Genomic DNA, 17,644 nt, shown 5'->3' with positions numbered 1-17,644 from the left:
ATATAATGATTAAATGATCAATCAAACAAGAAGAAACAATGATAATAAATATCTATGCACCCAATGAAAATGCCCCAAAATATATAAATCAGACTTTAACAGAATTGGAAAGAAAAAGATGACTCCACAGTCATAGTAGGAGATTTTAATACATCACTTTCAATGGAAGATAGAACAACAGAAAAGAATCTCAACAAAGATGCAGAACAATATAATCTACCAACATGACCTTATAGACATCTACAAAGCATGTTATCAAACAACAGCAAAATATACATTCTTTTCCAGTGCACGTGGAACATTCTCCAGGACAGACCATATGTTAAGTGATAAAGCAAGAGTTAATAAATTTAAAAACACTGAAATAATGCAAAGCATCTTCTCAGATCACAATGCTGTAAAATTAAAAATCAACAATAGGAAGATCAACGGAAAAACAGCAAATGCATGGAAACTGAATAACACCTCCTTGAAAATGATTGGGTAATAAAAGAAATAAAAATAAATGAAATTAAAAAATTCCTTGAATCAAATGAGAATGAAAGCACAACATACTAAAATTTTGGGGACAGAGCAAAAGCAGTGATGAGAGGCCAATTTATAGTAATAAATGCACACATCAAAAAAGAAAGAGCCAAAATCAACAAGTTAAACCAACATCTCCAACACCTAGAAGAAGAACAGCAAGAAAAGCCTGCAGTCACCAGAAGAAAGGAAATAATAAAGATTTGAGCAGAAATCAATGAAACAAAAAATAGAAAAACAACTTAAAAAAAAACAAGACTAGAAGTTGGTTTTTTGAAAAGATTAATAAAATTGACAAACTGTTGGCAAATTTAACAAACAAAAAGAGAGAGGGAATACAAATAAGATGAATAAGAAATGAATTGGGTACATCACAACAGAACCAATTGAAATAAGAAAGATAGTATCAGGATACTATGAAGAATTATACTCCAACAAATTGAAAATCTGGAAGAAATGGTCAGATTTCTGGAAATACACTACTTACCTAAACTAACACAAACTGAGGTGGAAAAGTTGAACAGACCCATAACAAAAGAAGAAATTGAACAGGTCATAAAAAAATAACCAATCAAAAAAAGTCCTGGCCCAGATGATTTCACTGGAGAATTGTACCAAACATTCAGAGAAAAACTAACACCAGTCCTACTCAAACTATTCCAGAACAAAGAAAAGATGGAATCCTCTCAAATTCATTTTATGAAGTAATCATAACCTTGATACCAAAATCAGGCAAAGACATCACTCAAAAGGAAAACTACAGACCAATATCCCTCATGAATATAGATGCAAAAATCTTCAACAAAATCCTAGCCAATAGACTCCAACAACATATCCAAAAAATAATACATTATGACCAAGTGAGGTTCATATCAGGTATGCAAGGATGGTTCAACATTAGAAAAACAATCAATGTCATCCATCACATAAATAAAACAAAGGAGAAGAACCACATGATCATATCAACTGATGAAGAAAAGGCATTCAATAAAATCCAACACCAATTCCTGATCAAAACTCTCAGTAAAATAAAGAATAGAAGGGACATTCCTCAACATAATAAAGGGCATTTATGCAAAACAAACAGCCAACATTATTCTCAATGGAGAGAGACTGAAACTGCTCCCTTTGCAAACAGGAACCAGACAAGGATGCCCTCTATCACTATTTCTATTCAACTTTGTATTGGAAGTCCTAGTCAGGGCAATAAGGCAAGAAAAGGAAATCAAAGGCATCTAAATTGGTAAGGAAGAAGTCAAACTATCCCCATTTGCTGATAATATATGATCCTATGTATAGAAAACCAAAGAGACTCAGGAAAAAAAAAAAAAAACTACTGAAACTAAGAGATTCAACACTATGGCAGGATACAAGATCAATATCCAAAAAATCAGCAAAGAGATTGTTGAAAAAGAAATAAGGAAATCAATACCATTTATAATAGCTACCAAAAAAAAATTTAAAATACCTGGGAATAAATCTTACAGGGACTCAAAAGACCTGTACAAAGGAAACTACAAAAGACTACTTGAAGAAAACCTAAGAGATCTACATAAATGGAAGAACATACTATGCTCATGGATAAGAAGATTGAACATTGTGAAAATGTCATTTCTACCCAAAGCAATCCATACATTCAATGCAATTCCAATCCAGATCCCACCAACATTCTTCAAGGATATGGAAAAAACAATCACTAACTTTATATGGAAAGGAATGATACCTCAGATAAGCAAAGCACTACTGAAGAAGAATAAACAAGAGGTCTCACACTCCCAGAACTCAAAACCTACTATACAGCCACAGTAGTCAAAACTGCCTGGTATTGGTACAATGACAGGCACATAGACCAATGGAATAGAATTGAGAACCAAGAAATAGATTCATTGACTTATGGTCAGCTGATCTTTGACAAAGGGTCTAAATCCATTAAATGGGGAAGAAAATGTTTGCTTAATAAATGGTGCTGGCAAAACTGGATATCCATTTGCAGAAAAATGAAACAAGATCTGTACCTCACACCATACACTATAACTAACTCCAGATAGATCAACGACTTAAATGTGAATCCTAAAATGATAAAGTTCTTCAATGAAAAAATAGGGGAAAATTTAGGGGCCTTTATATATGGTATAAATAGACTATCAAGAATAACCCAAAATGCAGCAGAAGGAAATTAGATGAATGGGATCTTCTAAAAATTAAATTATTATGTGATTCCAAAGACTCTCCACAAGAGTAAAAAGAGAATCTGCAGATTGGAAAAAAATATTTGGCAAAATCATATCTGACAAGGGATTTATTTGTAAAATTTATAGAAAACTCCAGCACCTAAACAACAAAAAGACAAATAATCCAATTAAAATGGGCAGAAGACATGAATAGACACTTCTCCAGAGAGGATATTCAGGAAACCAACAAACACATGAAGAAATGTTCATGATCATTAGCCATTAGAGAGATGCAAATCAAAACAATAATGAGATACCACCTTGCCCCAGCACTAATAGCAAAGTTGAGACAGAAAATAACAAATGCTGGCAAGGAGGATGTGGAGAGATTAGGAGCCTCATATGCTGCTGGTGGGACTGTAGAATTATACAATCACTGTGGAAAGCAGTATGGTGATTCTTTAAAAAGTTTGAATTAGAAATGCCATTTGACCAAGTCATTCTATTACTAGGTAAAGATCCTAAAGAAGTAAGAGCCAGGACAAGAACAGACAATGCACACCCATGTTCATCACAGCACTATTTACAGTCTCAAAAAGTGGAAACAACTTAGTTGCCCATCAACAGAAGAATGGATAAGCAAACTACGGTACCTATACACAATGGAATACTATGCAACCCTAAAGAATAATGTACAATCAGCAAAACATCACATAATGTAGATGAACTTGCTGGACATCATGCTGAGTGAAATAAATCAATCACAGAAGGACAAATATTGTATTAGTCTGCTGTTGTAAAAAGTCAAGGAAAAGTTTATATATGGGAAAAAAAAAGACTTTCTTTGTTGGTTACATAGGATGCGAGGGGAGGGGAGGCAACACTGTTAGAGAGGTAGAGACAAGTATTGATTTGGGTGAAGGAAAGGGCAAGGTACCAAATGTGAGTAATCAACATGGTGGCACTGAGGAAGAGGAAGACATAGAGGGGTGCATGGGAGGTACAGACAACAAAGATGAACCCTTTTGCACATACAGTACTGTGTTGTTAGTCATGGCAAACATTGATCTACAGGTGGATAGATGGGGGCACAGGCTGAATGACTAGGTATGTCTATGCAGGGGGGAATATGCCCATGATCACGTACACAGTTGGCAGATGATGTTTCTATAAGTGTATTTGTATGTTCTGTAAGAATGTCCAGGTACGCAGTAGAGCTGACGAGGGATAAGGTTGTAGTCACTTCTTGGCCACAGATAGCTACTTGGAGGGAGTGAGTAGTTGGGCTCAGGACCATGGTTACAGGGGTCATTGAGCTCAATTGACATAACATATTATACAAATATTTTGTTCTACATCTTACTTTGGTAAGTAGCAACTGAAATATTAAAAGCTTGCAAGCAGTCAACTAGATGCAACAATGGGTTTCTCCTCATCCAGAGTGAAGAAAAATGAAGAAAACCAAAGACACATGGAAACAATTAGTCTGAGTGACTGGTACACCATGGGCTCCTTAGCATTTGTGATCATGAAATGAGAAGAACTAGATGATGCCCAGCTACCACTGTCAAACAATCACAGGGGGATCTATGTAGGAGATTCTGGGAAGAGTGGGAGAACAATGTGGAAGAAAACTCAAAATCCTAAGAAAAAAAAAAAAAGGGACAAGGTTTGCTGGTCTGATAGAGCCTGTTGAAACCCCTGAGACTATGGCCTCTTGCTACACATCAGTTCTGGAATTGAACCCACTCCTGTGGCTTCCAGCCAAATAAAAGACAGGCATATGAGCTGAACATTTACACTAGGAAGATACACTCCTTGGAGAGATCAATCATGGGAGAATAGAAGGGCTGTGTGTGCACAGGGAAATAGTGCATGGGAGGGAAAGACACAATGAAGAGGTAGCTATGGGGAGGAAGTGGGAACAGAGTTGTTGCATTGTGGGGAATTGCAGTGAATGTCATGAGACAAAATGTGTATGAACTGCTGTATGAAAAGTGAATTTGCTCTGTAAACTTTCACCCAAATCACAATAAAAAATTAATTAGATAAATAAATAAATAGCACCAAGTCCAGAGAGTTTTGCAGTCACTTTCTACTGTTCCAGAAACAGATAATTTCTGTCTTAGTTTAACTCTTCCAGGAAAACAAGGAATACTCCCCAGCTCCGTTTATGAGGCCAATATAAAGCCCAAAGACCAAACCAAACCAAACTTACTGCCTTGGAATCAGATCCAACTCACAGTGACCCCTCCTTGGGTTTCCGAGGCAGTATCACTATGGAAGTAGATTGGCTAACCTTCCTTCTGAGGAGTGGCTGGTGGGTGTGAACCGCCAGCCTCTGGTTAGCAGTCAACTGCATTAGACTCTACGTTACCAGAGCTCTCTTAGCAAACCAGAAATAGTAGGGACTTGCTTTAAACTAAGAAAAAGAGCCTGCTCAAAACTTCTACAACTTAGTTTACTCAATGGTGAAATATTAGAACATTTATTTTAGGTTTAGAATTAAAGGAAGGGTGTCAGTAATCACCATGTCTACATAGCATTGCAGTGAAAACCCTAAGCAATGTAGTAAGAATATAAAAATAAATAAATAAATAAATAAATAAATAAATTCTGTTAGGTGCCATAGAGTCGGCTCTGACTCAGAAACACTGTCCAGTCTCGTGTCATTGTCACAATCCTTGTTATGCTTGAGCCGATCTTTGCAGCCACTGCGTCAGTCCATCTTGTTGATGGTCTTCCTCTTTTTCACTGACCCTCTACCTTACCAGACATGATATACTTCCTCAGAAACCAATCCCTTCTGACAACATGATCAAAGTAGATGAGATGAAGTTCAGACATTCACTTCTAAGGAGAATTCCAGCTGCATTTCCTCCAGGACAGAATTGTTCATTCTTCTGGCACTCCATGGTATTTTCAATATTCTTTGCCAACACCACCATTCAAAGACATCAACTCTTCTTCAATCTTCCTTATTTATTGTTGAGCTTTCACATGCATATGAGGTGATAAAAAAATACCGTGTCTTGGGTTAGGAGAACCTTAATCTTCAAAGTGACATCTTTGCTCCTTAACAATTTATAGAGGTCTTTTGTAGCAGATAAATAAAGGAATGGAGAGTCTGAATAATGAAACACAAGTACAGATGACAGTTATCTAAATAGAAAATGCAAGAAAATGTATTGTTAAAATAATAAGTTTTGACACATTTTCTGGATTGCAAATTGATATACAATAATCAATGTTATACATAAGTAATAGTGTATTAATTTAATTAAAAAGATTCTATCCTCAAGAGCAATAATTCCTGTAAACACTTAGATATAAACCTAATGAACTATATTCAAAACTCCTGTTTGAATAATTATAACACATAATTGAAAGCCATATGAAGAAGTAAATAAATGGAAAGATATGTCACATCCATGAATAGGAAGACTCAAGATATGAAGATTGCCATTGTTCCCAGTTTGATCTATACATGCAAATTAATCCCTATCATAATCATAATGCAAACTAGGCCTCTTGTGTGTTTTGTGCACACCTGTGTTTATGTGTGTGTGTGAGTGCACACATGCCCTATTAGATAAACTTTTACTAAAAACTAGCTCCCCACTGACCTCTTTCTGTTTTCCAAATTACTACTAGCATGATTATCATTACAAAACACAAATATGCCTGTTTTGCTTAAAATTCTTCACTAACCCATCAAAATGTTCAAGGCAAAATTTTAAATCCGGACAAAACACAGTGAGCCTCCATGGTATGACCCAGACCTCTCTTTGCTCTTTTACTTATCTTTCTCTACATGTAACCACAGCTCTGGAGGCCCACACATGGTGATGTAATATATGTGGTGTCTTGAATACAGGCTTTACTGCTAGAGACATTTGGGTCTAGTCTGGAAGTGTTTTGGTGGGAGAATTTGGGTGTTGTTTCTGGCAGCATACTATGCAAGTTCAAATCTCTGATCCTGTATAAATGTAGCATAACTTGCTAAATCATATTCTGATATTTGCAATTAAAATCTAAGCAACTTGGTGATACTCCTCAATTGACTCCCTAAATAATGATTTAAGCATCTGCCAAATCTTGTAACATCTACCCAAGGGTAAGCTTAAAAATTGGGTGGTGGTGTGGGGGTGGTTGTATTGTATAAGTGAGGAGGTTCTTTTCAAAACCGTAAATGGAAAGTTAGGACTAGAGCATTCTTAGAGAAGGCATGGCATAAGTGCTCAGAGGCAAAAGCCTTGGCTCACAGTGACCCTATAGGACAAACTGTCCTATAGCATTTCCAAGACTGTAATCTTTACAGATGCAGACTGCCACATCATTCTACCTCTGAGCAGTGGGTTCAAACCACTAACATTTTGGTAAGCAGCTAAGTGCTTAACCACTGCACCACCAGGGCTTCCACACAGAGATAGTTAAATACAGTATTACTAAAACAAAACCTGAGATAGAAGAGACATTATAATTTAAGCGGAAAAGGGATGATAGAACTAAAAAAAAAAAAAAAAAAGAGAGAGAGAGAAAAGGAAATTTGACCAAGAAATAAATACAATACATGATATTTCCTAGAAGTCAAAGGAAGAACAGCATTTTGGTCTCTTGACCTTCTGCTCCATTTTACAGGTTTAATCAGTATGCTACTGGGTTCTGAAACAGATGTGATGGAAGTCAGAAAAAGATATAACAAAGAGGTTGGTCTGAAATGATTCTGAAATCCAATTACTAATCAAAAAGGGGGGAGGCTCACCACAATATTTGATAAAACATATTTTGTCATTTAAACTTAAAACTTAAAAAGATTCAGCTTTTCCCTTTCATTACCTCTTTGTATAAAAGGGTTGGCAAAAATATTTAGAATACAATTTCAAATGCCTTCATCAGATTCATGCTCTAAATTATTTTAACAACCAGAAATATTAGAATTGGATAACGTTTATTCATTGCACTAGTGAGAAACTTTAAGGAGTATAAATATAGAGGAATTAGGAAACATACTACTGTTATCCTCTCCTTGCAAATACAAGAGCTGCATACCTGCACTCAAGAGAGTGAATTGGTAGTTCCCAGGGCAACTGGTATGCCTGAGAACATCAGTACTTATTTTCTTATATCCTAAAAATGGCTTAGAGAATTACCTATGAAAGCGAAATGTGAATTTTAAAAAAAGGATAAAAAATAAATCACTGACATAATTTTGATACCTATATTTAAGAATTAAATCTCATATTTAGGATCTAGGACCATTTCAACTGCTGCTCTCTCATTCATTGTTTGTGGGCTAAGTCCAATGCATAATATGAATTCCAAACATCATGCACCTTAGTGTTGGGGACAAAGGATCAGTGCATACAACTCTGAAGTTTGTGTGGATTTCATGTGATTGTTACATCTACTACTCGGGTGAGCCACATGGCTTCACAGATGTATTAACCACGTGCCACCCTCTATCTTGTCATTCCCCCCCCACACACACACATATCTCCATTCACAGCATAAATCAGAAAATGGAAGTGATATCATCTGCTGTTTTCCAAACTGTAATGAAAGGAAAATGTCAACACATTTTGGAATATTGGTAAATAATGATACTTACACAGCACACACTTCTTGTGCCATTACAAGAAACCCTTAACTTTCAGTTGCTTTTATCTCATATTATTTTATGTTCCCATTCATTTTAAAGTAAATATGTAGAATTAATATTATGATCATTTTGTAAGTGGAAATACTATGGCATGGGCTGATTAAGGGTCATGATACATGTCTCAAACTAGCTTTCTGGATTTAAGACTGAAAACGAAGTTTGTTACCTCTTTATTCTATGCTTTTCCCATTGGCTTAAAGTCTACAGAGTGAGGGCTTTAACTTAACTTTTTGACACCTGCCATCTTATCCACCCCTTACACTTAATATCTGGTGTATTTTGTGTTTTCTTCCAGGTACCATTACAACTACACAAAATTTCCATGTTCACTTATTTTAGGCCTATTTTATTTTAATCTAATAAACATATTACTCCTGGATCTTAAGAGCCACCCAAGGATAGAATAATAATTTATTGCCACATTGCAATCTGAAGTAGTGAATATAATTGTTGTTACTCACTGTCTGTGCCATGCCAGCTAGACTATCTGAACTTTTAATTGATTTACTACCTCCTGCATAATTTTGCTAGCAAATTAGCAATTTACTGTCATTCAGTCATTTTATTATTTTTTTTTCTAGTGTAAAAAGATAACTAAACAAGTTTATTTGAAATTTACAATCACCAATGAATCATATTCAAAGACACATGAAACAGATTATTCTCTTCTATTATTTCCTTGAAAAACTCCTTTGACCAACCAGGCCTGTAGGAAAAGATACCTTTTGAAATTTTGCATATGATTCAGGTTTAGGAATAACATTCAAGAGAGCTTTAAACTGAACTTCCACATGAAGGAAATAGGTCAACTCCAGTACCAAACCAAAGACTTTAGAGTGATGTGTTCCAACCTCAAAAGAATTTATTGGCTATGTTTTCTTAGAGTAAATTTCATAGCATAGGAGGGCCAAGGTTTTCTGAGTTGATTTTTAAATCCTTTTATTCCATGATATAAACAGTAAGAAAAAGGAGAAACATCCTTCTATTTAACTTAAAGCTAAAACAACATACAAACAAGATCAGTGTATATGGCAGAGTGCAAGAGCCTTGAGATTATAAAAGAGAAAGATACAAAAATTAAAAAAAAAAAAAAAAAGCCAGTTGTCATAATAGGCTGCCTTACAATGGAAATAAATTAAAAAACTCTTATAGGTGGAGGAAGCACTTACATAATCACTTGAGTGTACTTGATTTTGAATGATCTCATGATAAAGGTCCCGAAGAGCCCACAAATACACCACAAAGGAGTCACTTTACACCAAGATTCATGAGTAGCAACTGTTTCTTAAAAGAAAACAAATTTCTGTCCAGGGAATTTGAACCACTCCAAAGGATTTAATGACTTGCAGGGGTTTGTAGGTCAGTCACATCTGTTCTGAAATGAAATGCTTCTTCCTGTTTCTAAATTGAATAACCCTTAACCCCATTAGCCCTCTTGTCTTAAAACAAAGATTATTCCTGTTTCATTAGCTGTGCAATAGTCAGGGTCTTTATGTTTATTCCAGCACATGGAATTCATCACAGTTTTATTCTTCTCTTCTGGTCAGCAAAAAGTAGGAAGAGCCAAAAGAAGACAAGAACTAAAATTTGCTTTGGTTTAAGGATCTGTTTGATATGTCTTGTCCATGTGGACGCTTGTGGAAAATAAGCATATCTAAATAGGCAGCACCTTTTCAGAGTGGAGAGTTCCCTGTGTTTTCTTTTCTTCAAGAGCTATCATTAAATTTCTATTGTTCTGTTGTCTGACTTTTCTCTGCATGAAATGAAAGAGTGCCACTCTAGCAGATGCGTGGTCTCCAGCTATTGCAGAGACTAGTGTAATAAGCCCCCAACTGAAGCTTCTGGTGTTTTATGCTTAAACTACATCAAAACAGAGGGAGGGATTTTTCACAAAGCTTTATTTACAAATGAAACAAGCAGTTTGCAAACTTCTGAAAAGAAAGAGTGAAATGAAAAAAACAAACAAACAAAAAAAAACCCAAGCCCACTGCCATAGAGTCAATCCCAACTCGTAGGAACCCTATAGGATTGGGTAGAACTGCCCCATAGGGTTTCCAATGACTTAAATCTTTATGAAAGCAGATGGCCTCATCTTTCACCAGCCCAGTGAGTTTGAACTACCATCTTTTTTGGTTCCTGTTCAATGCTTTTAACCACTAGCCACCAGAGCTCTGAGTGAAATGAGGGCTGTGCAAAATGCAAAATAAGGACAGGAGAGACCGAACAGGTGGGAGATTTCACCAATTTCATTAACAGATTGCAGAGAGCCTCCTTCTATTAAGGAAGAAAAAGCTTCTCTATGCTGAAAGAGTGAGCCGCAGCCTGTGCTATGCTATGTTCCCTGACTGCTAACCAGAAGGCTGGTGGTTCAAACCCACCAGCCACTCCTCGGAAGGAAGATTGGGCAATCTACTTCCATAGTGATACGGCCTTGGAAACCCAAGAAGGGGTCTCTACGAGTCGAATAGACTCGATGGCAGTGAGTTTGGTTTGGTAGATATCCTTCTCTTTTGCCCAGATAACAAAACGAGAGAGTGAGGAAGAAACAAGCCCCGGCACCATTTTTCTGTGCTCCAGATCTCACCTGTGAGTAGACTAGGTTTTGCCACTGTTGTGCAGCAGGATAATTTCCACCTGGAAACCTCACCAGGCTGGCCTGAAGAAGTGCTGAGCTTCTCATTAAAGACTTCACTTCTAGCTGCAGGAATTTGTCAGGATGGTTATTGTTTGGCAAAACAGAGAGATCCATGCCTCCCCTTCATCTATGGTGGAAAACAAAGGTCTGCAAGGCTGCTCCTGCTAGACTTGTCCATTATTAATGAGCTTGAGGATGCTCCAACTGGCATCTGAAACCAAGTCTGCCAGCTGCAGTCTAAGTCCACCGGACACCACTTTCAAAATGACACATCAGCATATGGAACCAAGCAGCACCTTTCTCTACCTCCCTCCTGCCACACACACCTTTAAAGTGCTCTAAATGGATAGATGAGTTGTACTCATTAAAATTTACAGCTTGCTAAAAACTAGATACCTGTAGCACTTAACATTTCTTCATACAGAGCCAGAAACAACAGTTGAGGGGACATTATTTTTTGGATAAAGGGTGCCCAAATCTAGTGTCACTGTTCATCGTGGGGAGCATAAGAAATCAAGCCACCTGTAGAGACAGTACTTTATTTTACTCTCTGTATATTTCTGAGCCAGCACAGCTGACTTGGCCCTGCTAACACAGCCTCACATGTGATATGCAGGATCTTGTTTCTTCTAATGTTCTGACTCCCACGGTCTCAAGATAATGTGAAAAGTAACTTTGTTTAGGTTGTCAGTTTTTGTTCTGAGTGGTGAACTGGGAAGAATTTGCTTTATAGTTTGCTATCATTATCTGGTTCCCTAACCTACTGTCTTGACCCATTCATTATCTGAGGTCCCTTTGACTCTCTTCCTAGCTCTATAAACTCCTATAATGTGTTTTACTGTTCACACAGTATGCTTGGAAGCAAAGGGGAACATGGCTGCTGGGTTTGGATGACACACTGTTCTAAGTAAACCCATCTGCTGTTGAAAGAGCCAAGGTGAGAGTGAGGCTGTGGACAGTGTAGCAAGCCAGGAAGTGATGATGACCCTAATGGAGATGCTTTCTCAAAGTGTGCTTTGGGTGATCCACACTTTCTTCAAATGGGTTTCCATTTGGAGGAAGAGGAAGAGGAAACTGTCCCACTTGTGCTAGGTACATCATCAGCTTTTCAAAGACATGGGTTGTCTCTAACTTTTGCATTTCTAGAAAGCTTTCTGATTCAGCAGGGAGGTTTCTCTTCCAGGGGCAAAAGGGGTTACATGTGGAATGTATCAGCACCAGATTTCAGAAGAGTGCCATACAGCTTATAAGAATGAGCAGCCAAAATGTTCCTGAATCAAGCAAGACACCAGAGAGTACTTACCTTCTTTATAGAAACAAGCATGAGTGTGTGTTTAAAAAAAAAAAAAAAAAAATCCTTCCTATTTATAGGTGTAAAAGTGGATTAAACAGTTAAATTTTTCTATAAGAAGTTTTTTGAATCCAAACTTTATCACTGTTACAGTATTTGAAATCTATTTGGGTCATTTTTAATACATTTATTAAGGAAAGTAAGAGATAATAATGACAGTTAATAACAAAACATTAAACCACAAGTGTTTCAAAAATCAAGTATGTGATGTGTATGTGCTTGGTACATTCTGGGTTTTTCTGGTTGCTGCCAGAATGTGTCTAATGAACAAAAATATTTCTCAGACTATTTGCTTTTCCTAAATGCTTCTTCAGGGAATAACACACATCTTCAAGAACCTTACATGTCTTTGGCTCTTTATACTGGCAAGTGAAGACACAGAACCTACATCCAAATATATTTGATTAGGCTTTTTCTTAGCCAAAGTATGAGGTAGGCAGAATGACTCTTCAGTATTCCTTAAGCATTCTTCCTTTAGACTCCACCATGCTCTATATGCCCAGAGGATTGTATACTGCCTCTTTCTGTTTACAAATCTGGAAGTCTCCATTTTCTACCACCTTTGTCTACTTCAACCCAAAACATCAGTCCTTATTTTTTCTTATACTCCATGTAGGTAAACTATATGATTGACAGTCAGGAAATCAAGTTTATCCCCCATCCCTCCACTACTGTTCCTTACTCTTACCCCTTCAACACACCAAACTTGACCTTCTACCTGGAAACATTCTTGTTTTCCCATCTTTGGGTATTGACCATCTCCTTCATCAATCATCTCTGACACCTAGCTTTCCATATTTTCTTTACTAGATAGGATTTTTTCTCTTGTTTGAAATCTTAAAATTGTATGTATACCCCATCTTACAATATTTGTTTAATCATATATTCCTACTTCTTTTCTCTTAAGAGTCCCTACACTAGATGATGAATGACAAAGGAGTAGCCCTAGTGGATAGGCCCTTCCCCACATGAATCATGTCTAAATGCTTTAACGTAGCCCCTGCTCAATAAGTAATGACTGTTACTGACTTTTCCAGTCTCTTAGAACTTTACTGTAGTATGTAATTGATAATTCAATCAAATTAAGCAGAAAATGGTTTAGCGTTCTGTCTTATAACTTGTGTTCCAACATGATCAGTGAAATAAAGATTTTTTTTTTGTCAAAACTGTTTACGACATACTGCATATTCTTTTCTAGTAGTTTACACTCATATCAAAGCTCTGACATGTTCTGCTTTGTTAAAACCAGCATTCTCCAAATCTATTTGATTACATAATACTCATTCTATTCTTTGCAAATGAACCTTCAAGACTTACATTACTTGAGAATAATTGTAAAAATATTGGCTTAGGGTTTCTATTCCTTCATTGTCATTAATACTTTCATTCAATTGTAACAAAAGCATATAACTAAATAAAAGTAGTTATGTAGGAGTGGTGATCTGATGAAAGAAGGGCTGTGGATATCTGGACACTGTCAAATGTTATCATACAGATACTGTTTTGGTCTTTCTTTAAAGATAATTCAAAAGTATCATTTCCCCATGGATTTGCTCCCAGAATTATTGTTTTCTGAACCATGAGAATTGGCAAAATAGAATTAAATACATGCTCACTAGGCAAATTATCTAGATATTAATTTACCTTCTTTTCTTCTTTTTCTACTCCTCCCTTCCTCTAAATTTCTCTTTTTCTCTCTTAATGTTGCACTAATAAGAAAGTGGGATATCTGAAAGTATTTCCAGCTGAAAAAGCCTGTGTAATGTCCAGATGAACAGTTGGGGTTCATCAAATTATCTGAAATAGCTTGAAAATTAGTTGGATAGTTTTGATTATAAGCAAGTCTATAATTAGGTTACAAATTCTTTTGCATCTATTACAAAATATTTCCAAATTGGTGAATGAGGGAGGCAATCAAGGTAATTCAGTACATAAGACTTTAACTCAGAGGGACTCTATTAGTTCTAACTAATTTGTGTTTGTATCAAATGACACAGGAAGCATTCTTCTTTGAAGGAAGTTGGAAAGAATACACAGTCACTGTACCAAAAAAAAAAAAAAAAAAGAAGTCAGTGATCAACCATTTCAGTTGAAGATTGATGGTACTGAAGAAAGAAGGCCAAGCTGCATGGAAGGAACTGGTGAAAAACAAGTCTTCAGGAATCTACAGAATACCCCTTAAGATGTTTCAGCAAATGGATGCAACGAAGGAAATGTTCACTCATCTATGCCAGGAAATTTGGAAGACTACGACCTGACCAACCAACTGGAAGAGAATGATATCTCTGCCAATTCCAAAGAAAGGTGATCCAATAGAACACACAAATTTTCAAACAATATCATTAATATCATACACAAGTAATATTTTGCTGAAGATAATTAAAAAATGGTGGCAAGCTGTACATTGACAGGGAACTGTGAAAAATTCAAGCCAGATTCAGAAGAAGATGTGAATGAGGGACACACCTGCTGATGTCAAACAGATCTTGGCTGAAGGAAGAGAACATCAGAAATATGTTTACCTGTGTTTTATTGATTATGCAAAGGCATTCAACTGTGTGGATCATAACAAATTATGGATAACTATGCAAAGAATAGGAATTCCAGAACACTTAGTTATGATCATGAGAAAACTGTAAATACAACAAGAGATTGCCATTTGTACAGAACAAGACAATACTGCATGGTTTAAAATTAGGAAGAGTGTGCATCAAGGTTGTCTCTTTTCACCATACTTATTCATTCTGAACGATGGGCAAATAAACTGAAAAGGTGGACTATATGAAGAAGAAATTGTCATCAGGATTGGAGGAAAGCTCATTAACAACCTGAGCTATGCAGATGAAACAACTTTGCTTACTGAAAGTGAAAAGTACTTGAAGTGGTTACTGAAGATCAAAGACTGTGGTCAGGTGCCATCGAGTAGTTTCTGACTCATAGCAACCCCACCCACAGCAGAACAAAACACTGCCCAATCCTGCACCAGCTCTGTGATCCTTGCTATACTTGAGCCCATCGTCACAGCCACTGTATCCATCCATCTCATTGAAAGCCTTCCGCTCTTTGGCAACCCTCCACCTTACCAAGCATGACATCTTCTCCAGGGAATAGTCCCCTCTGATAACATGACCAAACTAGGTGAGACGCTTCCAAGGAGCATTTCGGCTGTACTTCCTCCAGGACAGATTTGTTAGTTCTTTTAGCAGTCCATGGTACTTTCAGCATTCTTTGCCAGCACCACAACTCAAAAGCATCAACTCTTCTTCAGTCTTCTTTATTCATTGTCCAGATCTCAGATGCATATGAGGTGATTGAAAATATTATGGCTTGTCTCAGGTGCACCTTAGTTGTCAAGGAGCCATCCTTCCTCCTCAGCACTTCAAAGAGTTCCTTCATGGATGACTTGCCCAGTGCTATGCATGATCTAATGTCCTGACTACTGCTTCCATTGACATCGATTGTAGAACTAAGCAATGTGAATTCTTTGAAAATCTCATTTTTTTCTCCATTTATCATGATGTTGCTTATTAGTCCAGTTGTGAGGATTTTTGTTTTCTTTATATTGAGATGTAATCCATACTGCAGACTATATTCTTCAATCTTCATCAGTAAGTGCCTCAAAGATTACAGCTTTCCGTATGGGTTATATCTCAATATAAAGAAAACAAAATCTTCACAACTGGACCAATAAGCAACATCATGATAAATGGAAAAATATTGACCTTGTCAAGGATTTCATTTTATTGGGACCTATAGTCAACGCCCATGGAAGCAGCAGTCAAAAAATCGAGTGACATATTGCTCTGGGCAAGTCTGCTGCAAAAGATCTCTTTAAAGTGATGCAAAGGAAAGATGTCACTTTGAGGATTAAGTTGTACATACCCCAAGCCATGGTAGTTTAAATCTCCTCTTATGCATGCAAAAGTGGGACAGTGAATAAGAAAGACTGAAGAAGAATCGATGCCTTTGAATTATGGTGTTGGTGAAGAATATTGAAGAATAAGAACAAATATATCTGTCTCGGAAGAAGTCCAGCCAGAATGCTCCTTAAAAGGGAGGATGGTGAGGCTTTCTCTCATGTACTTTGGACATATTATTAGGAGGACCTAGTCCTTCTCCCTGGAGAAGGCCATCATGCGTAGTACAGTACAGGGTCAGTTAAAAAGAGGAATAACTTAATGACATGGTGTGACACAGTGGCTGCAGCAGTGGGCTCAAACATAGCAACAATTGTGAGAATGGTGTGGGACTAGGCAGTATTTCATTCTATTGCATGTAGCATCACTATGAGTCTGAAACAATTTGACAGCACCTAAAAAATCAACAACAATAATTTGAGTTTCAGTTTTCTCAACTATAAAATGGGGATAATAATACTACCTAAATAAAATTACTATGAGATTTAGTAAGTACAGTGTTTAGCAGAATCCTGCAGTTGTTTGGTGCCATCGAGTGGATTTTGACTCATAGCAACCTCATGTGACAGAGTTCAACTGCCACCTGGTTTTCTAGGTTGTAATCTTTATGACAGCAGATCACTAGGTCTTTCTCTCATGGAACCACTGGGTGGGCTAGAACCACCAACCTTTAGGTTAGCAGACAAGAGCTTAACTGTTGCACCACAGTATCAAAAAGAAGAGTTTTCTGTTATTTTAAGAGTGTGTGAGAACTTTGATTTTCATTTCACTAGTCTCTGATGCAGGGGCTCTGGTAGCATAGTGCCTAAGGCACTTGACTGCTAACCAGAAGGCTGGAGGTTCAAACCTACCAGCCACTCCTTGGAAGGAAGATGGGACAATCTACTTCTGTAGTGATACTGCCTTGGAAACCCAAGGAGGGGTCGCTATGAGTCGGGTTTGACTAGATGGAACATAACAACAACACCAACAGTCTCTGATGAAAAGTAAATATTGAAAGCAATATTAACCAACTATAGTTAACAGAGAAAATACATTTCCCAGAATCACCTTCCATGTGTGATTCTGGATTAGATTTGGCCAAAAGAGGAATTTTTCATGAGATTTGGAAAGCAAAGTAGAAGCAGCATCTATTAATCCAGAAGTATTTTTGTTGTCAGTTGCAGTGACAAACTGGCACAGGTGCCTGGCAGATTCAATCTTGATCTTTCTCTCCTGAGCTCCATGTCCACTTCTTTCCAACCACTGGCCTTCTCTTGTTTTTTTTTTTAGGTGCTATTTTTTTTTTTTTAAATTAGGATTTGGGTGAAGATTTACAGAGTAAATTCACTTTTCATACAGCAGTTCACATATATTTGTCTCATGTCATTGAACAAAATTTAC

General features: G+C 36.9%; 1 protein-coding gene across 1 annotated transcript in view; it reads right to left on the bottom strand.

Moving 5' to 3' along the window:
• The window catches only part of MINAR2 (membrane integral NOTCH2 associated receptor 2), a 36,892-nt gene extending 25,785 nt beyond the window's left edge, over window positions 1-11,107 (bottom strand). Inside the window, exon 1 of the mRNA XM_007947464.1 lies at window positions 10,943-11,107. Within this exon, the coding sequence (XP_007945655.1) occupies window positions 10,943-11,107 (165 nt within the window). The remainder of the gene's footprint in view (window positions 1-10,942) is intronic.
• Window positions 11,108-17,644: the final 6,537 nt, after the last annotated feature.

The sequence above is a fragment of the Orycteropus afer genome, unplaced genomic scaffold (genome assembly GCF_000298275.1).
Source record: "Orycteropus afer afer isolate SDZICR_OR568_19922 unplaced genomic scaffold, OryAfe1.0 scaffold00185, whole genome shotgun sequence".
NCBI lineage: Eukaryota > Metazoa > Chordata > Mammalia > Tubulidentata > Orycteropodidae > Orycteropus > Orycteropus afer.
Note: the sequence above shows the minus strand (reverse complement) of the source record. Positions and strands in the feature narration are given on the sequence as shown.